Genomic DNA, 27,648 nt, shown 5'->3' on the forward strand with positions numbered 1-27,648 from the left:
TAGATGTCGACTACGAAATAACGCGCGTTCTGGTAAGAAAACTGATGTATGGAGTTAACACTCTTTCTTTACATATAGGGCTGATTTAGACGGCGTGCGAACTCGCATGCGATTCTAGTTACATTGTGGACTGTTGGTTACGTCCAGTTACGTCCAATTCAACCGACAGATCAAACCCGCAATGTTATGAAACTATGAAACTCGCATGCGAGTTCTCGCATCATCTAAATCAGTCCTACTCTATGATACTGACTAATCTACGGTTTGTACTCGGTCTTAGGATAAACACTAATGTATGAAACACCATCCTTTTCTGACACAGGTTTGAACGTGTCGCCAATAGTCACTTGCCCTCTCTTCTCTTTTTTGTCTCGCTTCCTCAATCTGTAACAAACAAGGACGCCAAACATTATAAGTTAAATTATATATATCGTTGTCTGAGTACCCTCAACACAAGCCTTCTTGAGCTTACTGGGGGACTTGGTCAATCTGTGTAAGAATGTCCTTTAATATTTATTTATTTATAAATTATAATAAGTACAAGTTGTATAGTTATTTATTACAGAGTAAGGTAAATATGCATACAATTTTTGGTTGGGAAGACTCTTGTATACGTACAGTCAACCATCCCATAGTCTAATAAAACATGATCTTCCATTCCCAGAGTGACACGGGCCTACGTCACAACAACATGGCCGCTATATATAGCGCTATCGCATATTATCATATAGCGCTGTCGCATGATGACGTAGGCCCGTGTCAGTTAGGTGACCTAGAAAAGACGGGAATGGAGTACCAGGCGGAGTATATTATTATACCATGAACCATCCTAGGCCACTACAGAACCTTGTCGTTTTAAGGTTGACTCACGCTAGAGGGGGACGCGCCAAAGCTTCCCGCGCTTAGTTTTTTATGGAAAGCACCACGTGATCACCGATCAGCTGTCAAAATGACATGTCGGACGCCTCGGCTCTATACAGGATGTAATCGTTAAGTGTGGCCAGGCGATAATTCCGTAAATATAACAGATATCAGAAAACTTCAAATTGACACCCAATGAGTAAAATTACATTAATAACTTTTTTTTAATAAAAGCAGAAATATCCCAAACATTACGCCGTGTGCCTGCTATACTGCCACAATTCAAAAATTTTAATTTTCTGGATTATTGCAGATTCGTATTCAAAATTTTTCAATTTACGACCATATTTCGAGAGCCATAGCACACAAGGTCTTTAAGAGCCTTTTTCTCACAAGTGGCCTTATGCATTTGACCATAAATTGTCAGACGATTCCCTGCAATACAGCCACTTGCCAGTCTGCCGCCTGCTCCCGAGGCGTTCGCACGTGAACCTGACGGCCCTTTTAAGTTGTGGCTATATAGCACACGTTTTAAATGAAGCTTTTGAGTTGCGTCCTAGAAAATAATAATTAGATAATGTTGCTGATTATAAGCTAGTTACACATATTATCGCGTACAGTGATCTTGTTCCTATCAAAGTTGATAAAATAAAGGGATTTTAACTATTTTGGTGTTTTTATTTATATTTGCATGGTAACCTTTATCCAATAATTTTGTGTTTAAATTTGGCCGCATCCCAAAATCTTTAAAAAACGTGTCTGCAATACGGCAACAACTCTAAATACCAGTCTTTCGGGCCTTGTCTCTTAAAAAATATGCATTTATTTTAAAAAGTATCGTGGTCACAAGGAGGGTTATATCATTCCGAGTAAAAAAGCTAAATTTTAAATTCATAGACCTAAAACTAAAGGAGTAAGTAACAAATATAAGAGCCTCGGTAGAGAGTACCATTTTGTACCATTTGGTGTTGAAACTCTAGGTCCATGGGGTCCCAGCGCGCATAAGTTGTTCGCAGAAATCGCGAAGCGTCTGGTTGACGTAACTGGTGACCGAAGAGCTGGCGGCTACCTCGCACAACGTATCAGCATTGCGATACAGCGAGGAAATGCCGCCAGCATCCTTGGTACAATGCCTCAAGGGCCTATTTTAGATTTAAGCTAGTTATTAATTTCGTTTAGTAGTACCACTGTATATATATTGTATGTAAATAAATGAAGTTTTCAAGGAGTAAGATCCTATTAAACACCCTGAACTATACTCTCACAACTTTGAGACGCGATTTCTCTAAAAACGGTTTTTTGAGATGTGGCAGTGTATAGCAGGCACACGGCGATTAAGTTCTAAACATTAATGTTAGGATTTATTGTTTCATAAACGGTAGTTTTATTATTTTATTAAAGTGTAAGATCCCAAGTACCTAATGAATCTCAAGCAGTTTTATCTCTTACGACACCGACGTTCTTTGAGGGGTAAGTCGTCGTACTGGTCGTACTAAATGTATGGAAGGGTTTGAAGATAATGTTTGGGATATTTAGGCTTTTATTAAAAAAAAACCGGGCAAGTGCGAGTCGGACTCGCGCACGAAGGGTTCCGTAGCATAATGCAAAAAAAAAAACGAAAAAAAAGCAAAAAAAAAACGAAAAAAAAGCAAAAAAAAAACGGTCACCCATCCAAGTACTGACCACTCCCGACGTTGCTTAACTTTGGTCAAAAATCACGTTTGTTGTATGGGAGCCCCATTTAAATCTTTATTTTATTCTGTTTTTAGTATTTGTTGTTATAGCGGCAACAGAAATACATCATCTGTGAAAATTTCAACTATCTAGCTATCACGGTTCGTGAGGTACAGCCTGGTGACAGACAGACGGACGGTCGGACGGACGGACGGACGGACGGACGGACAGCGAAGTCTTAGTAATAGGGTCCCGTTTTACCCTTTGGGTACGAAACCCTAAAAAAAATATTAATGTAATTTTACTCATTGGGTAACGCACTTTCGATATCAATTTGAAGTTTTCTGATATCTGTTATATTTACGGAATTATCGCCTGGCCACACTTAACGATTACACCCTGTAAGTATATTACAAAGAATCTTAATAAATATAATACCTGGCCACGCCACCAGCAATTTTCTTCTCCAGATCCTTCTCGAAGGCCTTCTTAGGCTTAGTTTCCTCCTCCTGTCGCACTTTGTTCTTCTCCTTCCGTTTGTAGTAGAACACCTCCCAGGCCAGAGTTATCATGGCGAGGCCGAGACCGAATAGTGTCGCTATGAACACGCCGCCTGCAGCACACAAAGAAGTTTTTTTTATTACACAACTGCCCAAAACAGAGTGTTTAGTAGAATAAGTAGTCATCTTTTCCATAATATTATTTGCTTAAATTACTTCTTTTTCAGTCAAATATCCATGAACTATTATAATATTTTAATATTTTGTGTTCTAAGTTACTTCGATATATGTATGTAGGCATATCTACCGGAAGTCGATAAATGAGAACTCCCTATTCAAAATGCCACAATAATTCCGGTCTCTGTTAATCATTACATAACATTACATAATATATGGCCAACTCAGCAACTTCCAAGTCCAGATTTGTCACATACCTAAACTTTCCAAAGTGATACCCTCAGATTCGTCAGCATCAGGGCACTGTTGTCGTGCCGTTTCATTCCAGTACCTGAAACACACGTGTCGTTTTTAGAGCACCATGGTCTTTTTTTATCATTAAACTATATTATTACTATAGTCTGTATTTATAGGTATTTAAATATAAGTAAACAAACAATTATAATTTTCGGGTAGTTATAACATTTATTGGTTAACCGACCAATCACAAAAACCGCCTGGATCAGTCACTGAACGATCTGACTTTAACCTACATTATTTGATCATGTAATGTTTTCTTCTACCCTCAACTGGCTTAAGAAGCCATTTGAGGGAACGTTTTGTTTATTTTTATTTAAATAGGTACCTAAAGACACAGAGTATACGAATATAATCGGCACAGAGAACAGTATTTTGCGCCATGAAGGCCGGAGCTTCCGGCACTTCGTTTTCTATGGAAAGCACCACGTGATCACCGATCACGGATTCAGCCGTCATAGAAAATAACATCTCGGACGCCACGGCCCGGGCCCGGCCTGGTCTAGCGTGAGTCATCCTTGAGTTGTTGTTGTTTTGACAACAAACCACAGGAGCGGAGCGTGAATCTCGCGACCTAAAGGCGTAAGCGCCAAAAATTTCACGGCGCTCAAGACGTTTTGGTCGCGTGGTACAGGTTGTAATTGCGACAATTTTTGATATGGCTTTTCTATAGTACCTAATAATATCTCAATGTTTGTTATATAGTGCAAATTTATCGAACGACGTTTTAATAAACGCCGTTTTGGTCCCTTTGTACAGGTTGTGATTGCGACAATTTCAATGTTTGGTATGGCTTCTAAACAATAATAACTCTATATTTGTTATACTTAGACCATACTGAAAATTCCTGGACTGGCCACTTAGAAAAAATAAGTTGTCTCAAGAATCCAGAAACTTTCAGTATGGCCCACGTACAGTGCAAAATCGTTTTCTAAATTATATCGACAGACTTAGCAGCTAGCTGCTCCAACAGTCGCTCCTTCTGTAAATCCAGCAGAGCTCTGGACAGCTCCTCCTGAAGCCTGGAGCCCTGCTGCACGGCGATGGCATACGGCTGCTCAGCAAACACTTCACCGACTTCTGTGAGGTTGCAGTTCAGGGTCACCTCGTATCTGAAAACAGCCCAATCGCTTTAACTCTTTGAAAGTCGATTAGCCGAAGTCAGTCGCGCAATGTCGACTGTCGTGACCAGGCCGTAAGAGGTACACAACTTTATTCTTACTTGATTTCGGCGGAGTCGTGTATGAAAGCAAAGTCTGCATCCGTATGCTCGTCTACCTGTCGGAACCCGGTCTTAGCATCTGGCACAGGCACTGGAAAAATCAATACCTAGGTCATCTAAAGAACGTAACAAATAATGTTAATTCCCAGCGATTTTAGGGCCACTCTACACTAGCGTCTCCCGAGCGTCGGCGTCTAGTCAACTCTATGGCTGCTGCTCGACGCAACGTTGGCGCCACTGCGCAGCGACGCCATTTTCCATAGCGCTGACTACGAAGACGCCGACGCTCAAAATACGCTAGTGTGGGGTCTCTCTTAGGATTTCAGCAAGAAACAGACCAAGACCAGTCAGTGATCCATGAGGTTGTTGGGGCGCATAATTCCAACATCGAGTGTCAAAGACAGTTTTAAGGATGACTCACGCTAGACCGGGTCGTGCCTGGGCTGCGGCGTCCGACATGTCATTGTCTATGACGGCTGAGCGGTGATCACGTTGTTTTCCATAAAATAGCTCCGGAAGCTCCGGCCCAGCCACAGCCCGGTCTAAACGCCGGACGATATCAGTTTTCGATGTACTCCTCAATTTAAGCTCTTGTGGTACCTAATGAAGAAACTCCCTGATAGTACTATCTTATTTATTTAACTTAATAGCTAGGCTAGGTACAAGTAACGTTTAGGTTTTTTGGATATCTATATGAAATTCGGCTGTAAGGTGCAGTCTTATGCAAGTCTTATGTAGGTACGCGGAACGGGGAGCCGTGACGTATGGTGTGTGACGTCATGTGTCGTCAACCGGTCTTCGTACCCGTACTTATGTTGCGCCAACAATCAGCCTGTCAGTTGTTCGGAGCTGTCAAATTTTGCGTTTAACTGACAGGCCGATATCGTCCGTCGGACTGGTAAACAGTGGGCCCCTTAGCGCGAATCATCCTTTATAGAGTGTGCCCAATGGCTTCTAGTCACTAGACCTTATTATTTTTACATTAACACTTTCTTTTGAACAATAAATATTTATTTTACTAAAGGGCTCTGTGCAGGCTCTGTGTGACTCGGTCATTATACATGTGTACAGGCTGATGTAGTGCATAATTGTTTTCCATCTTATTTTCTCGGACACGTTCGTATTTGTACTTTACATACAACCTCAGTTATTTTTGTACCGAGACTGACTGACTGCTATTTCAGCAAGAAACGTTCGGAAGTTTCCGTGAAAATACGATGGAAAACATCTGGGGCCAAATTCGACATGTACAACTGTCAGATTTCGCATCCACGTCAAATCAACATTTGATTTTATTGCTTGTTGATTCTATAAAGTGTTGAGTCCTTGTTGATTCGATCCACTGCAGATAATATCATTTGGTACAACCAAAACTCAAGTCTAAACTCTGGATAGTTTGGTTTGGTTTGGTTGTCACCTAACTGTGGATTGCTAATGTTAAATTTTGACATTGTACAGTCACCAGCAATAATATGTTATACAACGAAGGCCGCAAAAATATCTGAAACGATCTTTTTTCGAGCGCAATAAGAGCGCGTCACATATTTTTGCGGTCTTCGTTGTATAACATATTATTGCAGGTGACTGTACGTATTCGAGAACTTATGATTTTTCCCACATCAACGGGAGATCAACACGATACGTAGGTCCGTACTGCCGTCCTAGTCTAAAAGGCAGTTTTTCGACAAAAGCTAGTTTCGAGATAATCGCAAAAAACCAACCGAAACATCTTTCTTGAATTTCTACGAAACGGAAAAACTTTTTCCATTTTTTCTTTTTGTATGTGGTAGGTATATATATGTACTTATTTTAGGTATTTATAGTATGTTTCTAAACAGCTCAGTTTTTTTTAATTTTATAAAAAACACTTTAGATTAGTATTAAGCTTAAAAATGTGTAGGTCGTACTAGTCAAGAAGGCGGTAAACATGCGTTATACGGCGTTCTAACTTAGTTACGAAGTAGAAACTAGGTAAAAACGCCGTATATGTCACATGCTGCCTTTTTGCTTAGTAACAATGTATAATTCGCACTTGAAATCCTAAGTTAAAAGACCTTATAGCAGCTATTCGGCCTTTTTGGTTAGTATACTAGGAAAAATTAAGATTTTGTCCAGATTTTCGACTAGCGTGCTAGTGTAAAAAAACGTATACCACCAAAAACACCGAATATACGGTTTTATAGATTAGTATTTATGGAAGAAATGGGAATAAAAAACAGTCACGTAGTTTAAATGTTTATTTATATACGAACAAAAAACGCCATACTAATAGGCTATTATTAAAAAAACGAGATCCAGCGATTACTTTTTGGATTATAATCTTAATTACCATACAAAATGAACACATCAATTGGGTTATTCCCACTAGTTACCATCAAGTTGTTACCAGTGGTAACTAATGGTATTTGCTTCCCAGTAGTTACCACTGGTAAAAGGTGGGATATTTTTCCCAGTAGTTACCACTACAATTTTGTTAGGGTTCAATAAAGGCGCTATTTTTATAGTATTCTACTTATACTGTTTTTATTACTAGTTAACTGTAACAACTTGATGGTAACTAGTGGGAATAACCCGATTTATGTGTTAATTTTGTATGGTAATTAAGATTATAATCCAAAAAGTAATCGCTGGACCTTGTTTTTTTAATAATAGCTTAGTAGTATAGTGTTTTTTGTTCATATAATAAAAGACATTTAAACTGTACTGTGAAAAAATGTTGGTGGTAACTACTAGGAAAAAATTCCCACCTTTTACCAGTGGTAACTACTGGAAAAAAAATTCCCAGTAGTTACCACAAATCCGAGTTGGTGGTAGCTACTGGGAAGAAAGGTGGGAAATAAATTCCCAGTAGTTACCACTGGTAACAACTTGGTGGTAGATACCTAACTAGTGGGAATAACCCCATAATATGTAACAAATTTTTAAAGTTTACGGTCTTTCTGATTTTATTTGTATCATAGGCTAGATTTACTACTAATGACATTACATGTACTTCTAATGAGCATGAGCAACGAAACTTAGTCCGCAATAAGCTCAGCCGAATTTTTACTTCCCATAAAAACGGAGATTCGTACTCATTTTAAAACAACGTGTTGGATTGTAATAAATTGCACATACAATAACATGAGGTATATCTATACCAGTACCTAATTAGTTTATATTCCAACAAAACTAATGAAATAGAGGAAAAATAAGTTTTGTATGAAAAACTTATATTCGCTGTATTTTTTTAACTATGGTATCTGAAGCTACACATTAATTACAGGCATAGATATACCTTATCCTTTAGTGAGTACAAAGTTTTAGAGCAATCTAGCTAATCGTTTTAAAATAAGAGCGTAACTACGTTTGTATGGAGAACCCAACTTGCTGCTGACTTAAATCTTAGCAACCATTTATCTTTGTATTAGGTGACCAGTTTTCGCATACACGTAACTCAAAATAATACATAATGTTTTACCGAATTCGTGGCATCACTAATAGTTATTTTATTTTGTTATCAATAGGCATCGAATCATCGAGAGTTTCATGGCACGGTAAGACGTTAGCGAGCTATGTAGTCTACATTAGCAATAAAATTAAACTCGTATTAATTCCTGCACATACTCTGTCATTTATTTAATTCTAAAACGCCTTTTAGCGGTTGTAATTAAAAATCAGATTCAAATTTTAATACAATTATTTTTCTATTAGATTACAAACTTATAGCTTTTACTATTTTAACATACAACTATTACCTAATACACAAACATATGAACGTATTCTAAGATCCATATTGTTTTTTTATAAAACGTAATATAATTTGCAGTAATTAATTTACGATATTTCTTATCAAAATCTATTGCCTAGATAATAAGAGTGACGTCAGGTGACTTACTAGGCTACCAAAAGCAAGTGAGTGGTTAGATATTGACAAACTACAATAAAAATAATTCAATTCCGCTTGAGGCATTGCTTTGGGCCCATGGTGCGATATGAACTAGATAAAACCTACTTAGGTATTTATATATATATATATATATACATACATATCTTAATTAAAAATGTTTTAAAGGGAAATTTAATGAGAATTCTTAAGGACAGAATAACATTTTCCGCCTAAGTATTTAGATAACCAGGACAAAGGACCATGGGCATCTTTGTATGGAACCTGGGTCCATCCAAAAACCAACTGAGAGTTATATATATATATATATGCCCATGGTCCTTTGTCCTGGTTATCTAAATACTTAGGCGGAAAATGTTATTCTGTCCTTAAGAATTCTCATTAAATTTCCCTTTAAAACATTTTTAATTAAGATTTAAACTCATCGTAATGTCAAATACCTACTTGGCTTATAGGGAATTAAACCCGATACAATTAGCTCTAATATAAATTTGATTTTATTTAAATAAAAGCAGTCAAACCGTCGAATGAAAAAATAAAACTTAAACAACGTTTGCTGTAGAAAAGTACGTATGAACAATTTCACCATCACAAACTACGCTAGAAAGACGTATTTGCTGTCGAGCGTAAGTATTTGCGAGGCAATTTTAAAGGATATACCTTGATAAAAATGATAATACTCGAAGGTACTAATTGTAAACACTACATATTATTGACAACATAATTATGATGGTAATGCAATAATAAAGTATTTTTCTTACTTTGGCGTTCGGTCAATATTTCGCGCGCAAAATGCCACCTCCGCTCGCATACCGGCAGCCACAAGCCTGCGCTTGCGGCTGACGGCTTTTACTTAGCATAAGGGTGTCTTTCGGCGCGCGGGGAGCATGACGAAGGTTGGAGCATATACTGCGTTATAGACTAGTTAGACGCACTTTCACCTTTATAAAAGTTTGTTTGCGTTTAATACGACGTCCATACAAAATAAGAAGAACGTATAACATTTATACGTTTCTAAAGACTATTATGGTGACGTAAAAAAGTTAAGTGATACTAGGCTTAAATGACGTATGAGACATTTAAACAAAAATAAATATTATACGATTTTTTAGACTAGTATCAGATCTAAAATTTTGATAAAGATCCTAATCTTAAAGCGCGTATAGCGTCTTTTACGTATTTTTAGCCTAGTTTTTGGCTTATACGTTATTTTAGGCTAGACATGGTGGATAAGATTTTACGCAAACCAGAGCGTAAAAAAACGTATAGCTGCATATACGTTGTTTTAGCCTGGTTTTGTCAAATAGTCGCTTTTTAGACTAGGAACGCTTAGAACATTAGTGCAAATACGGTCTTTTTACGATATTTATCTCGAAAACTAAGCCACTTATCGGAAAACGGGCCAAAGTGGTCGATGCATCTCGATCTCTACATTACCATAGTCTAATAAAACATGGTCTTCCATTCCCAGAGTGACACGGGCCTACGTCACAACAACATGGCCGCTATATATAGCGCTATCGCATATTATCATATAGCGCTGTCGCATGATGACGTAGGCCCGTGTCAGTTAGGTGACCTAGAAAAGACGGGAATGGAGTACCAGGCGGAGTATATTATTATACCATGTACATTACGAATATCACAAAAAGTCAATTTTGACAAAATGTCGAAAAACTGCCTTTTAGACTATGACGGCAGCGTAGGTCGATTGTCGAATTGTCCTGTACGCCTTAATAATCTTTGAAAACACTAATGTTAGTACTTACTAGAAGCATTGATGGCCAGCAATATGTGCCCATACTGTTCTCTGATTGGATAGTCCCACACTCGGTACTGAGACTGGTCTGATGTCGCGTTCAGTGTGATTTCCTTCCATACCCTGGGAATAGGAACGCAGCAGAGATAAATTACTTTCAAAAACCGAGTGCGAGTCGAACTCGCCCGCCGAAGGTTCCGTACTATTTAGTATTTTGTTATAGCGGCAACAGAAATACAATCTTCTTCCTCGCGTTATCCCGGCATTTTGCCACGGCTGATGGGAGCCTAGAGTCCGCTTGACAGCTAATCCCAAGAATTGACGTAGGCACTAGTTTTTACGAAAGCGACTGCCATATGACCTTCCAACCCAGAGGGAAAACTAGGCCTTATTGGGATTAGCCCGGTTTCCTCACGATGTTTTCCTTCACCGAAAAGCAACTGCTAAATATCAAATGATATTTCGTACATTAGTTCCAAAAAACTCATTGATCAACACATGAAACAGAAATACATCATCTGTGAAAATTTCAACTGTCCTAACTAACACGGTTCATGAGATACAGCCTGGTGACAGACAGACTGACGGACAGTCTTAGTACTTCTCTCCTCTTCTTCTTCTTATTCGTGCACTCTTGACAGAGTGGTTGTGGTCATGTCATGGTCGATTTCTGCGTCACCGCAGCTCTTGCGATCCGTCGCCATGTGGCTCTGTTTTTGGTGGCTCTTAGTCTTAGAGTAATTAGGCTCCCATTTTTATACTTTGGGTACGGAACCAAGTAGCTATGGGCCACATAAGTTGGTGTACCTGTACAGTGTATCTTCAGCAAACTTCATGTTGATGAAGTACTGGTGTATGGTGGAGCCTTCTACCACAGTATAGTTGATCCTAGATTGGCGTGCTAACTGCTCTAAAGACGAAACAGGTGTCTATAACAAACAAAGAAAGATTAGTACTTATTACGCCATGTAGGTATGTAGGTAAAGTATACATAATAATACCAAAGAGAATTTGAAATAGAGGGATATTGTCAATGTAAATTATGTAGTCGAGAGTAGGCCAAAGGTATTGCGCTATCGCTCGAAAATATGGCACCATACCTTTGGCCTATCCTCGACTAGATGGCGATACTTTGTGTCATTTTACAAATTTAACACATATCAGTGAAAAAATAAACTTCAAAGTCAAATGGCGTTCTAAAAGTGTTCATTATTTGTGTCAAAAGATGGCAGTAGACTACATAATTTACTTTGACAATATTCCTCTAGTCTAAATTCTCTTTGATAATACAAATAACTACCTACAGTATTTCTAAACACTGAAATTCTAAAGTAGGTATACTCTTTATTGTAGGTACAAGGTACATTGTACACCTCAATAGGAGAAAACAGCAACACAAGCAGAGGCAACCAGTAAACAACATCTTAATAACATTTATATTAAGGATGACTCATGCTAGACCGGGCCGGGGCCGGGCCGGAGCTTTCGGCGCTTCGTTTTCTATGGAAAGCTGGTGCTTCCCATAGAAAGCGAAGCGCATCTATGACGGCTGATCGGTGGTCGTGACACCGATCAGCCGTCATAGAAAATGACATGTCAGCCTCGGCCTGGGCACGGCTCGGTCTAGCGTGAGACATCCTTTATACTACGCCTTAAATAGTTTCTTGACAAGTTTGTTACAGATTATAATTGTTACGAATAAATATGACATTAATGCGTCACGTCAAACCGGTTTGTATACAGTTTGTGCTAGTGGTGGCCCCTACGCAGAGTTTTATTTATTTATTTATTTATGTTATGGAGATCCAACAGCTATCTATACAGAGTATGCCAAATTAATAAGAGATGGAAAGCCAATTACAGGATCACACATGTAGCTACAGATTATTACATTTAAGTTTACTTAAATGAAAAGTGTCAACGCTCGGACACATCAACACACAACATAAAGTTTTTTTACAGTACCTACATATTAAGTACTTACAATCCAAAAATGACAATATTTTAAAACACCTACAATCAGAAATACAATAGAAAAGTAGCAAACAAAGATTGATTACACATGCTCAATCAAAACATTTTAGCGTCAAATAATGTTTAACCAAAGGTATCTTACAATTAAATATATCTATATCTAATTGGTTTGCCAGGTTGTTTAAAGCTCTACTCGCACGCGACAAGAAACTATTCTGTCTGTATTTGGACGATGAAAATTTAATGGAAATAGGAGGATAATACCTTTTACAACGTTTTGCCTAATATTCCCTTTAAGATAACTACGGAAGAAAATCTATCTTGCCTGCATTCTCTCAACAGTCAGGAAAGCCGCCAAATTCGCCGTGAACGTAGCCAACATAAGCACCACGAACAGCCAATAGGCAGCCACCAATGTGCGTCCTGACAGCGCCTTCGGCGCCTCCCCTCCACCTTGGGGGGTGAAGGAGGTCAGCGCGAACCAGAAGCTCTCTTTAAGAGTGAATTCTCTGCAAAAAATATCATCATCATCATATCAGCCAGAGGACGTCCACTGCTGGACATAGGCCTCCCCCAAAGAGTGCCACAATAACAGGCCTATTCGGATTTCGAGATAATCACAAGATCGTGAGACGATTTCGAGACTACCTAGATCTACATTAGATATCGACTAGATGTGACTTGGATATCTAAGTCATAACTTGTCGAAATCGTTCAAGAGGACCTCCAGAATCGCGGAAACGTCAAATTTGACATATCTATCTTACAAATATCGTATCGTAACTTGTTGAAGTCTAGTAGAAATCTAATTCATTTTCCGAATCGAGCCGTCAGAGTCTTGCAAAAAATATGGAACAAAATATTTCAGCCTATAAACGTCTCACTGCTGGGCACAGGCCTCTTCTCATGCGCGAGAGGGATTGGGCTATAGTCCTCGCGCTAGCCCAATGCGGGTTGGGGACTTCACATACAGCTTTGAATTTCTTCGCGGATGTATGCAGGTTTCCTCACGATGTTTTCCTTCACCGAAAAGCTAGAAAAAATATACTGTGGGTAAAACTACAACCTTATTTAAGGATTTACTTAACTAGGTATTTTGTTAGACCAATATAACTCTGCAACGTTTTTGACAGCACAGACTGTGCAAGTGTTATTTATACGTTATAATTTCATAGGAAATTTGACGTTTAAAATAACACTGGCACAGTCTCGACTATCAAAATTGCTGCAACTTATCTTGTCTATCTATAAGAAACTTTTTTGTGTACATATATTTGGTACAATGGTCATGAAACAAACCAATTTGCCATATTTTTTCCTATTTCGCAACTGGTTACGAAAATTAGTTACGAAATGGGACTACAAGATATGCGATAATAAAACGAATTGTGGCTTTCCGTTACAGAAGGGTCCTTATGCTTCAAGTGCAATAAGGTCCGTTCCATCTGAAATCCAACAGAAATTCTGTTAAAAACGTCCTCATTGCACATGAAGCATTTAAGGACCCGTGTCTGATGGAAAGCCACAATAGGGTATTTGACTACTAGTCAAATCAGTTTCTTTTTTCGAACTGTTAAAACGATTTTGCTACTATGTGACTAGCATGTGATGTCACGATCAAATTACCTACTCTTTATAGTATTATATGGGTTTTAAAATAGAAATTGTGTCTTAAAATAACTGCTGTCTACGTTTCTCTATTAATCTTCGGTGCTTTATTTCATACATGGTGTAAAATAATTTATTTTAAATACAGTCAAATCACAACGGACGTCCACCCACAAGATGGACAGACGATCTTGTTAAGGTCGCCGGAAGACGCTGGATGCGGGTCGCTTCCAACCTGCACGTATGGAGGTCCAAGGGGGAGGCCTATGTTCAGCAGTGGACGTCTTATGGCTCAGATGATGATGATGATGACAGTCAAATACCCTATTGGTTTACTAACCTGCAAGGGTACGGATATGCATCAGGATTATTCCTCGCTGAGTAAGGTGAGTATTTATCCAACAACCAGATCATGAAGCCGGTCAAAACTAGAGCCGCCACGATGCTCAGCCACACTTCGGTCCGCAGTACGGTCATGAATTTGAAGAGGGAGGTCTTTCGAGTAGGCTTCCGAATCACTGAAAAGTAAACTTGGTCAAATGTGGCTTTCCATGAGAGAAGGCTCCTTATGCTTCATAAGGACCTTTTTATCAAATTTCTGTTGGATTTCAGATGGAAACCTTATTGCACTGGAAGCATATAAATAATTAAATAAATAAATATCATAGGGACATTCTTACACAAATGGGGTTGGCCGGTGGAAGTTTTTAGCAGAAGGCGCCATCATAGCTTGCCATGAATCTAGTATTAAACTGGATTGGGCATGAGTGGTGGGGATAACTGACAGAACGGGATAGTCTTACGTATCTTTCAGTAGGAGTAGCAGAGAAAGCGCTATTATTGTTTGTCCTTATCACAGTCTCACATATTTTTTGTTCCCCACCTTTTTTGTAGTATGGATAATGGTGGGCAACAAATAAATTCGACCAATCACAGTGTCGCATGTGCGTATGTTTTGTCCCTCACGGAGGCACGCGTATACCACTTCTATACGATCCTACCTTCTATGTAGCTTGCCCTTGCAACTGTCAATCCCTAGAATTGTGTCAGATTTTTGTTTTTTTTTAATACCCTGGATGCCAGCCCTTTAAGCCAAATCTCATAGAAAAAGGGGCAAGCTATGATGGCGCCATCTATGCAAACCTTTGACAGTTGCCAACCCCATTGACTACTTAAGTCCCGCGGTAAGCTCAAGAAGGCTTGTGTTGTGGGTACCCAGACAATGATTTATAATATACAAATTCTTAAATACATAGAAAACATCCATGACTCAGGAACAAATATCTGTGCTCATCACACAAATAAATGCCCTTACCGGGATTCGAACCCAGGACCATAGGCTTCTCAGGCCGAGTCACTACCTGCTAGGCCAGACCGGTCGTCAAACGTCAAATATGGACCCTTACGAGTATGTGATGGAATAATTTAACACATATCAGTGAAAGAACAAGGATCAAAGTCAAATGGCGTTCTAAAAGTTTTAATCAATTGTCGAAAGATGGCAGTAAATGTACTGTGGCTACAAAAATTACTTTGACAATCCGCCTCTATGTCAAATTCTCTTTGGTCTTACCAATAAGTATGCCGCTCTGCTCAAAATACGGCGCCACGAAGTCGATCACTTCCTCTCTCTCAGCCGTCATAGTAAGCGCTGACACCGCTATGTCAGTCTCCTAAAAAAAAATCCTTTTTTATTGTGGGACGTACCACATTATTACAATCTATAAATTGGAAATATAGATGTTAATCACAATGGAAAAATCCACGATGATCAACTCTGGCCAACGTGGGACGGCTTGACGGATGGTCAGCTGGCGGAATTGGTAACGCATTGGACCGGCAATCCAAGGATGTGGGTTCGAGTCCCACGAACAACAGAGTTGATCATCGTTGATTTTTTTATTGTGATTTACATCTGTATTTACAATTTATAAATTCATAAACCTCATAATACTCTGTCAAGCCATTTCTGTTAGTAGAAAAGAGCAGCAAATTAAAAAAATAAAAACCGGCCAAGTGCGAGTCGGACTCGCGCAGGAAGAGTTCCGTATTACACAGACTTACAAAATATTATGTATACCAAATTTCAACTTGAATGGTCCAGTAGTTTCGGAGTAAATAGGCTGTGACAGACGGACAGACGGACGGACAGACAGACGCACGAGTGATCCTATAAGGGTTCCGATTTTTCCTTTTGAGTTACGGAACCCTAAAAACGGCAAAAAAATCACGTTCATTGTATGGGAGCCCCATTATTTATTTTATTTTGATTTTAGTATTTGTGTTATAACGGCAACAGAAATACATCATTTGCGAAAATTTCTACTGTCTAGCTATCACGGTTCATGAGTTGCAGACTGGTTACAGACAGACAGACGGACAGCGGAGTCTTAGTAGTAGGGTCCCGTACCCTTTGGGTACGGAACCCTAATAAAAGCTTGTAGAATTAGTTAAAACTATCGATTGCTTACAGCCCTCATGAGGTCCCCCACTACTCCATCCCACGTCCCGTTCGCCAGTCTTCGCCCAAACGAACCCGTTTTTGGGGTTATTATTTCGTAGTCGAAATCCATTGACTGGAATAAAAATATCTGTGTAAATAGGTAACTAATATGTTTATTCATAAGATAAGATAAGATAATTTATTGACCATGTAATATACATTACATTTAGCACGTCATACATTACATTAGATTTAAAAATTATATTAAAATTATATGTATTAATAATATGTCAGACACTTCTTGCTGAAATAGGTATTTCGTTTCATTAATTAAAGGAATATGTAGGTAAGATATCAATCGGCGGATGCATAAAGCGGCAGACCGGGCTGTGTGGCGTATCTTGGGAGAGGCCTATGTCCAGCAGTGGACTCCAACGGTCTGATGATGATGATGTAGGCGAGATTCGAAACCGCAACCTTTGAGACACCACCACACACCACGGTCGACCACTTTAACGAAATTAATTCACGACGTACCCATTGTCATTGCCAAAGACGTTCTGAAGCGCCATCTCAAAGCATGCATGCAAACATCTCATCTGAGCGTTGGGAGAGGAGCTTGTGGTTAAGAGGTCAGAAATGGAGCGATAAGGAAAGAGAAGGTGTAGCTACTTTTGAAGAAGCTCGATTTAAACTCCTGGACCTAAGCCGTCCTACGCACACATATAACGACGAAAGGCAACTTTATTGTGCACAGTGCGACCGGATATTTCAGACAAAGTTCGCTTTCGCGAGCCAGCCATATATATGTGCTCATTAGAGACAATTGTAAGAGCGTTTTCACATTGTTCGATCTGATATCGGATGTAGGATCCTACATCCGCGTAGTCAGGCCGCGGGAGCGGGCCCGGGCGCCGTCTTTAGCGGTCACGCATAACATACAATAATAACGCACAACACAAGCATTATGCCTACACATACGCACACAAACAAATATTATCGGTCCGACAGCTGAATTTATCGGAAGCGACAAGATGATTGATGATTTATTAAATGCATATAAATACAGAGAAACACATATATCTTACATTTTACTCCCTTCCGACATCCGATATCGGATCGGACAATGTGAAAACGCTCTAAAGATCGCCGTTGTCGGACACGACATGGCGAACTATAGGACAGGATCTGATGAAGAAATTGAGGGAACTCTTTACTCCCCTCATATGATCTGTTAGTTTTTGCTCACGAATATAATAACTTGTAAAGGAATTACCTAACTACCTATTTATTCCTCAGACAAACTCTTACCTCAGACAGCTTCTGTATGAGGTCAATACAGTAGCCCTCGTACATCGGTTCTCCATCTTCGTTGAACATCGGCTCTCCAGTATTCGGGTCTAGTTTCGGCATTGTCCAGGGTACGGCCTGAAAATTAAATGCAGGATATATTATGATTATTATGAACTATCTCAGGTGATTTTTTCGAGCTCGGGCCCTAATCTGTTAAACAAAAGGTATTGTTTCCTTTATGCGGTGGTTACACTGTTTACTCCTAATAGCCCCGACATAAGTAACGGGAACAAGCCCGTTTAAAAAGCAAATTTACCATTATATTTATATGGTTCAAATTCATGAAACAGCCCATTCGGAGATAACACGTCTTGTTATCTCCAAAGATAAGACCACCCCGATTATTCTCTGAACGAGCTGTCATATGAATTTGAACCTTAATACTATCACGATAGTTGCTTTTTAAGCGACATGGTTGCTCTGACACGTGAAGACCGCTCTTAATAGAAATGAAGGCTTTTGTTTAACGGATTAGGGCCCGAGCCCGAAAAAATTATCTGAGATAATTCATACTATAGCCGTAGGTTCAAAAAGGCATTTATGCAATTGCTCAGGCTTTCGGATAAAAATCCATGGCTATCATCCATAGATAATTATAAGTTAAGAAGGAATGGTAACCGGACAGGACAAACTTACAGCAGCTGTGCTAATCCTAAAGAACTGTCTTAGAGGTTCCAAGGTCACTCCCGGCAGCAGCTTGTACTCTTCATCAGCGGACCAGATGGCTGTATGCTGTAGACCTGTCTCCGGCTCAAGGGTCAACAGGATAAATTTACAGCAGCAGTACCAATCCTAAAGAACTGTCTTAGAGGTTCCAAGGTCACTCCCGGCAGCAGCTTGTACTCTTCATCAGCGGACCAGACGGCTGCATGCTGGAGACCTGTCTCCGGCTCAAGGGTCAACAGGACAAGCTTACAGCAGCAGTCCCGATCCTAAAGAACTGTCTTAGAGGTTCCAAGGTCACCCCCGGGAGCAGCTTGTACTCTTCATCAGCGGACCAGACGGCTGCATGCTGAAGACCTGTCTCCGGCTCAAGGGTCAACAGGACAAGCTTACAGCAGCAGTGCCGATCCTAAAGAACTGTCTTAGAGGTTCCAAGGACACCCCCGGGAGCAGCTTGTACTCTTCATCAGCGGACCAGACGGCTGCATGCTGTAGACCTGTCTCCGGCTCAAGGGTCAACAGGACAAACTTACAGCAGCAGTGCCAATCCTAAATAACTGTCTTAGAGGTTCCAAGGACACCCCCGGGAGCAGCTTGTACTCTTCATCAGCGGACCAGACGGCTGCATGCTGTAGACCTGTCTCCGGCTTCAAGGTTGATAGGATAAACTTACAGGAGCAGTGCCGATCCTAAAGAACTGTCTTAGAGGTTCCAAGGACACCCCCGGGAGCAGCTTGTACTCTTCATCAGCGGACCAGACGGCTGCATGCTGTAGACCTGTCTCCGGCTTCAAGGTTGATAGGATAAACTTACAGGAGCAGTGCCGATCCTAAAGAACTGTCTTAGAGGTTCCAAGGACACCCCCGGGAGCAGCTTGTACTCTTCATCAGCGGACCAGACGGCTGCATGTTGCAGACCTGTCTCCGGCTTCAAGGTCGACAGGATGAAACGGGAGCGGAGGAAGATCCCGGATCTGAAAGGTACATAGGTGTTACATTCACATAGGACTGCTAAACTGCGAAACAGTTTGATGCTGGTTTGATGGCAGTTAGTATAGCTAGCTTCAGGGCCAGCAAAGACGGGTCCACTTTTATAGGTTTCCATAATAAGTTGACCCCTCTCTACTGCAATATGTGCCAAAGTTATCTGAAAGAGATCGATTTTTAGCGATAATACCGCCTGTTTGTCTGCTTCTATTTTTAGTCAATTGTTTTTCTATGTTTTTTGAGGTGTGCATTAATGTGTATTTTATTCTACTCTGTTCTATGCTTATGTTTATGACCCTTATTTTGTTACCTTGGGTCAGAGGTACATTTTCGGTGTCCGACCGAAGGTTCAGTTTCGTCCAAAACTAGAGTAAAACCTAACCTTCAGTTTCGGGGATTGGATGCTTGGCGCAAAGTTAAGATTACCTTTCAGCATCCCAATAGAACAGGCTCTCATTCGAAGCCCCCAACTCCTCAGCCAGCTGGCGATAGACCTTCGACCTGGTGCCGTTCTCCGCCACCAGGTTGTCGCAGTCCACCCGTGTTGTGAAGTCATCATCGTCTAGCTTGGAGTACGTTTCCACCAGGAGTTGGAGCAGGGCTGAGAGGATCGGCTGCTTTCGCTGTAAAAGGAAAGAGAAATGTGGACGACCGTTTCTTCATTGACGAACTGTCTGGCCTAGTGGGTAGTGACCACGCCTGTGAAGCCGATGGTCCTGGGTTCAAATCCCGGTAAGGGCATTTATTTGTGTGATGAACACAAATATATGTTCCTGAGTCATGTGTGTTTTCTATGTATTTAAGGATCTATTCAATTATATAAGTATGTATATATCATCGCCTAGCACCCATGTACAAGCTTTGTTTTTTGCTTTTTTTATTTTTATTTTATTTTTTTAGTTTGGGGCTAGGTTGATCTGTGTAAGATGTCCCCTCATATTTATTTATTTATTCCATACAAAAGGTACCTAGTCCCCATTTCTGGATCTGGAATCATAATCAAACCCAGAAAATCTAGTCATTAACTTTTCTGGAGAAGGTCAGATGACGGTTGCTTTCGTAAAAACTAGTGCCTGCGCCAATTCTTGGGATCGAGTTTCCGAATTGGACTCTAGGCTCTTTTAGGATGCAACGGGAAAATCTCTGAAATGATAGATATTCGTATCACGCTCCGCGATTGAGCAATTTAGGGTCCTAGCTATTGGTTGTTCGATACTTACGCTATGGAAATTCTAATTTAGCTCGAACCCTAAATGGTTCAACAAACGCGGATCATGACCAGGGCCGTCTTAAACTATTCTGAGGCCCTTGGGCACATAAGAATCTGGAGCCCTTTTGGAAAGTAAAGAAAGCTAATTAAACTAATTTTTTTTTACTGTGATCTTCTATTTATTATAGTTAATCATATACTGTTACTCTCTGTCCTTCGGGGCCCCTGAGGATGTGGGCCCTGGGCACGGGCCCCGTGTGCCCTTATGGTAAAGACGGTACTGATCGTGAATGTACCTGTACCTCAAAATCCTGCGAACAGCTGCACCCATCCTTCTGCCCTATGACCTTGCAGCACTCCACAGGGTCCACCTGCAGCACCATAGCAGGTTTGATAGGCTGCAGCTCCAGGGTCGAGTAGTCCGTTAGCACCAGGTTCCAGCGGTAGTCTCGCCGGACCAGCTTCTCTTTGACAGCCTGGTGACAGACCAATTTTGTTTTTTTTTTCACTTTTTTAAACATTCGGATGCTACTGCAGCAGCGACACTGCTGCAGAGGGTTAAAGCGGGTGATGTCACTGTCAATCTCCTAAAGGATGACTCACGCTAGACCGGGCCGGGCGCGGGCTGAGGCGTCCGAAACGTCATTTTCTATGACGGCTGATCGGTGATAACGTGGCGCTTTCCATAGAAAACGAAGCGCCGGAAGCTCTGGCCCGGCCCCGGCCCTGTCTAGCGTGAGTCGGAAGACCAGCGTCAGGTACTCAGGTACTACGCTGTGTGGCATTATGCTGAGTATTCACCATTATCAGTGTAGTTATATACAGTATACAAGTTAGAGTTATACCTACGTCTTTTTAGGGTTCCGTACCCAAAGGGTAAAACGGGACTGTCACCAGGCTGTATCTCGTGATCTGTGATAGCTAGACAGCTGAAATTTTCACAGATGATGTATTTCTGTTGCCGCTATAACAACAAATACTAAAAACAGAATAAAATAAAGATTTAAGTGGAGCTCCCATACAACAAACGTGATTTTTGACCGAAGTTAAGCAACGTCGGGCGGGATCAGTACTTGGATGGGTGACCGTTTTTATAGATAATGGTACGGAACCCTTCGTCTGCGAGTCCGACTCGCACTTGCCCGGTTTTTTTTCTTTCTTTCTGTATATGTAAATATGTATTCTTCGCAGATGTACCGTAAAACGGGGTGAGTTGGCTCGAAATCGAAGTTCAAACCTGGATAAAAGTTTATTTTTATATGTGGCACATTGATTTACATACAAAAAAAGTGTTCCGGAGGTATGAATTCTAGTTTGTCAATGATGGTTTGTTGCTTCATTGCATAGTTTCAATGAAAAATTCATAATAGTAGGCAAAGCCAGCTCACCCCGTAGTTGGGGTTATAAGGCCTAGCAATGGGGTGAGATGGAAAAATTGCTAGGGTTGACACTTTCGGATCAAGACAATAGCTCGACTTTGAAACTGATGAGGAACAGGAGTTGCGTAAAGTGTCGCGCACCAAAAATATAAAAGTTAGTTTCCGTCCATCATCAAAAATAGAGGAACACTGTGTAAGACACCAGGCCGTGAAATTGTTTAACAAACTTCCTGTAGAACTTAAAACAATATCAGAAAGTAATATCTTTAAACACAAATTAAAACTGTTTTTATTGAGAGGGTGTTTTTATACTATAGATGAAGTGTTCGATATTGTTTAGTCTCAAGTGTTGATTTACTTGTTTTTGTTTAGTTATAAGTGTATGTGTAAAATGTATTTTCAAACACAATCCTGTATTGTTTATGAATAAAATACTATGACTATGACTATGTCAAGAGATTTTTTTATTAATGTAGCAAAATTATGTTTTATTTATGCTCCTACTTAAACCGGTTTAATGCTTTCTGTAAGTAGTGACCCTTATTTTTATGACGTATAAATGGTTTTTTAGATCAATTTATAAAAATATATTTTGATCTACCTATATGGAATTAGTAAGGTGAATCCTTCGAGCAACACCGGCTTCCGACACATCGGAAGGGAGGAGCCCAAGCGATATCTCACCGTACAAATCTTTCTGCCATTTTTCGCGGGGGGAAAGGTGCACACAGTCGCACTTCTCACACACTTACATACAAAATCCAATCTGTAATGACGACACAAATACATAGAAAATGACACACGTCAAAGACAAATCTTGCAAACCTCGATCTCTTTTTGTGTACGGACGAGTGACAAGTGTCACAACACGCACACTAACACATTTTCGTTGAAGTATGTTATTGTATTCTGAGAGATGAGAAGTCGGATTTGTCGCTCGACCGATCCGCAATTTGTACTGAGCGAGCAAAATCGATAAATCCAACAATTACATGAGACTAAAATATAATAATTGTGTTTGAATGTAATTAAACGTATGATATGTTAAAAAATATATTACATGTGAAATGTAACACTTTCTTTTTGTAAATTTGATGTCCCCGACCTCTTTTTATAACAATAAACCGAGCAAACAGGCATTTTTGTGCAGCAGTGTTCACGCGCGCGTCTGGACTTGGTCTAGTGAAAAATCCAAGTGCAACTAGTTTTATTACCCGCGCTAGATCAATCTAAGATTGACGTGCTAATCTTGTAGCTCGGCAGAGGGGAAATAGTGCGAATGCCGCCTCCCTTCCGTGTTGCTCGAAGGGTGAATCCCATCAAAAACATTAATATGAAATTAATGACCTGCATGACACACTATGACACGTCGACAGACAGAAACGTCTATCGCCGTATAGTGTCACAATTTTGTGTGCAAACACATGACTACCATGACACTGCGTTGTCAGAAGGGACGTCTTTCGACGTAGTGTCGTATTTAGGTATGCAAATGCATGATCAGCACAGCACATTGCACATTGACATTTAATCATGGTCAAATATCGACTACCGTAGGTAGGCTCAAAGGGCGTAAGGGACAAAATGGCGAAAATGAGTTATGGATGAGTTAAGAACTCATAATTCAGTGGATTAATACCTATGACAGCACTTTCCATACATTTAACAACCGCAGGTTTCCTCACGATGTTTTCCTTCACCGAAAAGCTAGTGGGAAAAGCCGAGTGGATATGACGTCCGACTTTCAATCCGGAGGTTGCGGGTTCAAATCCTGGCTCGTACCAATGAGTTTTTCGGAACTTATGTGCGATAGGAAGATAATGAGTATTTATTTACTCTTTTCACTCGGCGGACTTTCTCTGATCAGATCGGGGAATTCCTGAAGAAAGGCCAGGTCAAGAGCACCCTAAACCGGCGAGCGTGTATGGGGAATGTTATGAAAGTGAAGGAAGCGAAAGAGGTATGTCAGGATCGTAGCAAGTGGAAATCCGTGGTCTCTGCCTACCCCTCCGGGAAATAGGCGTGATTATATGTATGTATGTATGTATGTGTTTACTCTTTTATAAGTATCAGCGACGAACGCCCCGCTGCCCACAACGATGAAGAAGCTCGGTTCAGGCCGCATCGTCTTTAGTGCTCGTGCGGAGTCCCGCGTGAGGCCGGCGTGCACCCACACGCGGACGTTGGACTCGCCGAGAAGCTCGTAGAGAGTCCGGTCCACGTCTGAGAAAGATTGTATCATGTTATAGTTGGACTAAGCTTACTCTGCACCGAATTAGACTTGACCAATTGGGACGTGACGTAATAAAAAATACGGTTATGCTGACACTCAACACTATTTCATTGCAATATCTGTGCAGAGATAGCTTGATCTGACTATTATAGGACTATTCAAGACAGCTTTTGAGCTTTGGCGTCTAGTCAGCGTTACGGAAAATGGCGTCGCTGCGCAGTTGCATCAACGTTGCGTCGAGTAACTAGAACCCATACTGACCCATACCCTCTAGCGGCCAACCATACAAAGAAACTTGGCAATCGAATTTGAATCGGTATTAGACAATATACCTAGTTCAATTCGTTTTGATTTAAAATCGAAACAAAATAAAAGCAACTCTGTTCCATTTAATTAAGATTCAAATTTCATTGGAGGTAATTTGAACTAGTATTAGCACAAACCTCAAGAGGATAGAGTTGACTAGACGCCGACGCTCGGGTGACGCTAGGGGTATCTGTCCCCCCGAAACCTGGCCCCGCTCAAACGGTATCACCAGGCTAGGGGTCGCGGGGTTGGATAACGGCCGGTAGCGAGAATGCTGGCCTACACCAGATACACAGCCGTCCCCAAAACGACGCGCGAACGACTGCCCCACAAGGTGGGGCGCGACACGATTCATGCTCAGCAGCAGGGATGCGGAAGAGCCCCCTCACCCTCAAAAGGGTGTTGAATGACCTCACATGCATGGTCTCTGCCTACGAACCTGCCTCGCTCTCCAAGAGCAGCGCCGCGTCCGTAGCGTTCCTGGACTCGAGATACTCATCCACAGCTCTGACCAGGTGCTGCGAGCCGAGCCGGGCCCGCACCAGGGGCACGCCCGAGGAACTGGCCAGCTCCTCCAGCGAGTCCCATGGCGTCCAGGACAGGTCCACTATCATTGACACGCCGTTTGACAGGGCGGAGCATACTGGAACAAACCGGACAAGTGTAGTAGTGTAGCATGTAGGGTTCCGGAGCATTACGCAAAAGGACAAAAAATCACAGTTGTTGTATGGGAGCCCCACTTAAATATTTATTTTATTTTGTTTTTGGTATTTGTTGTTATAGCGGCAACAGAAATACATCATCTGTGAAAATGTCAACTGTCTAGCTATCACGGTTCATGAGTTACGGCTGGAGACAGACAGACGGACGGATGGAAAGCGGAGTCTTTAGTAATAGGGTCCCGTTTTTACCCTTGGGTACGGAACCCTAAAAACGGCAAAAAATGACATTTGTTGTATGGGCCCCGCTTAAATATTTATTTTATTTTGTTTTTAATAACTACTGATTTAATTAAGCGTTTTTCAATTAAAAGACACGTCAATATCGCGAAGTCTTTTTAATGCTAAAAAAATATAGGTAAACCAATGTAATGCCATTGGATTTACGTTCGCCTTAACTTACATTGTCTGTAGCTTTCTTCTTCGTTCTCTCGGTCTAGCAAAACGATGGCCTCGCTCACTCTCAGGTCTGGTTGGGCCTCCTCAGCAAACTTTAGGCCTCGGCCGATGAGCTGCGGTATATCTTGTTCGTGCGATTCTATTATGAACACTGGAAAAACGTTTGGATGAAAGTTCAAGGCTTCAACTAAGATCATTTTATAATTATAGAAAAAAGTTTTCGGAAGCTCGTAACTTTTATTACTTTTATAATACAGTAAAACCTGGATAATTGCAATCTCAAGGGACCGGCAATTTTTTGTCAATTATCCAGGTTTTTCAAGGTCGTGCCAATTAACGAGGTTCAAAAAATTGTTGTGTCAATTATAGAGGTTTTCATTAATAGAGGTTGCGTTCTGACAAATTTCTTTTATGGAGGTGCAAATAACCATTGAAAGTAGATTTACAAGCTTACGTTCTGGGTTTCTGGTCTGTATATTATATAACTTGCACTTTTATACTACCTACATTAATTACTACTTTATTTTCTTATTAATCATTTGGGTTTAAAAAAATCCTTGAATTGTAGAAGAAAGTTTTATTGGAATGTAAACATCATACTTTGTTTTTGATTTAATCAAAACTATTTCACCTACTACAGGCTGTGATAGATACCCAATAAATAAATTGAATTCTAGATGAAGATTTAAAATAGAATGATCACTGCTATTATAACTAAAATATTGTTTCTGCTCTCTACAACTACATTATTTCAATTACAGAGGTAATAAGTAAGACTCGTTTCAATAATAGAGGTAATAAGAAGAGCTAAAATAACGAATTTTTTTAGCAGAGTATCAATTATAGAGGTCTTAGTTGCGATGTAGTCAATTACAGAGGCAAAATTACGAAAACCGCTAAAATCTAAATTGCAATTATAGAGGTTCCAAAATTTCAATTATAGAGGCCTTTTGGTCTCAAGGGACCGGGACCGGACCTTTGGTTGCAATTATTGAGGTTTCCCATTTATCCAGGTGTCAATTAACCAGGTTTCACTGTAATTATAAAATCTAAAATAAACCGAACCGAAAACCGAGTATACTCGCGCACGAAGGGCTCCGTACCATTATACAAATAACGACAAAAAAATCACGTTTGTTGTATGGGAGCCCCACTTAAATATATATTTTATTCTGTTGTTGGTATTTGTTGTTATAGCGGCAACAGAAATACATCATCTGTGAAAATTTCAACTGTCTAGCTATCACGGTTCATGAGATACAGCCTGGTGACAGACAGACAGACAGACAGACGGACAGTGGAGTCTTATATCTTAGATTATAGGGTCCCGTTTTTACCTTTTGGGTACGGAGCTCTATAAATCTAAAAAAATAATTCCTACTAACTCATCATCATATTTATTACTACAAAAAATCTAGTTCCTAAATTCGTGTGAATTTCTGAGACAGTCCAGGGAGACAGTCCTCTTATTTATTTTATTTTAATCGCATTATTTTCATTGAAACTTACCGAATCGCAAACTCAACTCCGAAGCCACACATCCCAAATTAAAAATGAAAATAGCCAAAAACAAACAGCAGAAATCCATTTTAACACTTTAACTGTCAGCGACTCCCTAGGGGAGTTCACTGTTCGTAGGCGCTTTTCGCTACATACGGTTTTTCCCGTGTAGCGCGTAGCGCGTAGCACGGGCTGGCACTGAATGTGTTAATACCGACAAGAACCGCAAGAGCCGCAGCTCTTTACTTTATTTAATAAAATTACGGAAATATATTCCTGTAATAAGTAAGGTATGAACAGAGTCAAGAAAACATAAAATATTATGCGTAATTTTTCAAACATTATAGCGTTTAACAAGCCATGATTTTATCTGGCCGAAAATAATTAAAAAGAAACGTTTATTTCTGAACGCATCCGGAACTTTTTTTCAAGTCTGGCGGGAAATAATTTAGAATGAATACTGAATTTGAACTTGAATCCTTGAAGTAAAATGATGAAA

At 40.3% G+C, this 27,648-nt stretch overlaps 1 protein-coding gene, 1 long non-coding RNA gene and 1 other non-coding gene across 3 annotated transcripts; 2 read left to right on the forward strand and 1 right to left on the reverse strand.

Annotated features, from left to right (window-relative positions):
* Positions 1–222: 222 nt before the first annotated feature.
* Positions 223–27,239, reverse strand: LOC134803428 (ionotropic receptor 25a). The gene is made up of 19 exons (XM_063776246.1): positions 27,159–27,239; positions 25,654–25,800; positions 24,971–25,174; positions 24,049–24,215; positions 20,916–21,089; positions 19,830–20,026; positions 19,231–19,390; positions 17,713–17,829; positions 16,430–16,534; positions 15,532–15,631; positions 14,299–14,476; positions 12,676–12,859; positions 11,184–11,305; positions 10,387–10,499; positions 4,732–4,822; positions 4,460–4,621; positions 3,470–3,543; positions 2,974–3,148; positions 223–384 (listed from the first exon to the last, which is right to left on the reverse strand). The coding sequence occupies exons 1-19, from the start codon at positions 27,235–27,237 to the stop codon at positions 258–260; spliced, it is 2,676 nt and encodes an 891-aa protein (XP_063632316.1). The 5' UTR covers positions 27,238–27,239; the 3' UTR covers positions 223–257.
* On the forward strand, positions 15,764–15,845 carry Trnaa-ggc (transfer RNA alanine (anticodon GGC)). The gene has a single exon. It is a non-coding gene; the product is annotated as a tRNA-Ala (tRNA).
* Positions 27,141–27,648, forward strand: LOC134803464 (uncharacterized). Its single transcript, XR_010145975.1, has 2 exons — positions 27,141–27,252; positions 27,371–27,648. It is a non-coding gene; the product is annotated as an uncharacterized LOC134803464 (long non-coding RNA).

The sequence above is a fragment of the Cydia splendana genome, chromosome 26 (genome assembly GCF_910591565.1).
Source record: "Cydia splendana chromosome 26, ilCydSple1.2, whole genome shotgun sequence".
NCBI lineage: Eukaryota > Metazoa > Arthropoda > Insecta > Lepidoptera > Tortricidae > Cydia > Cydia splendana.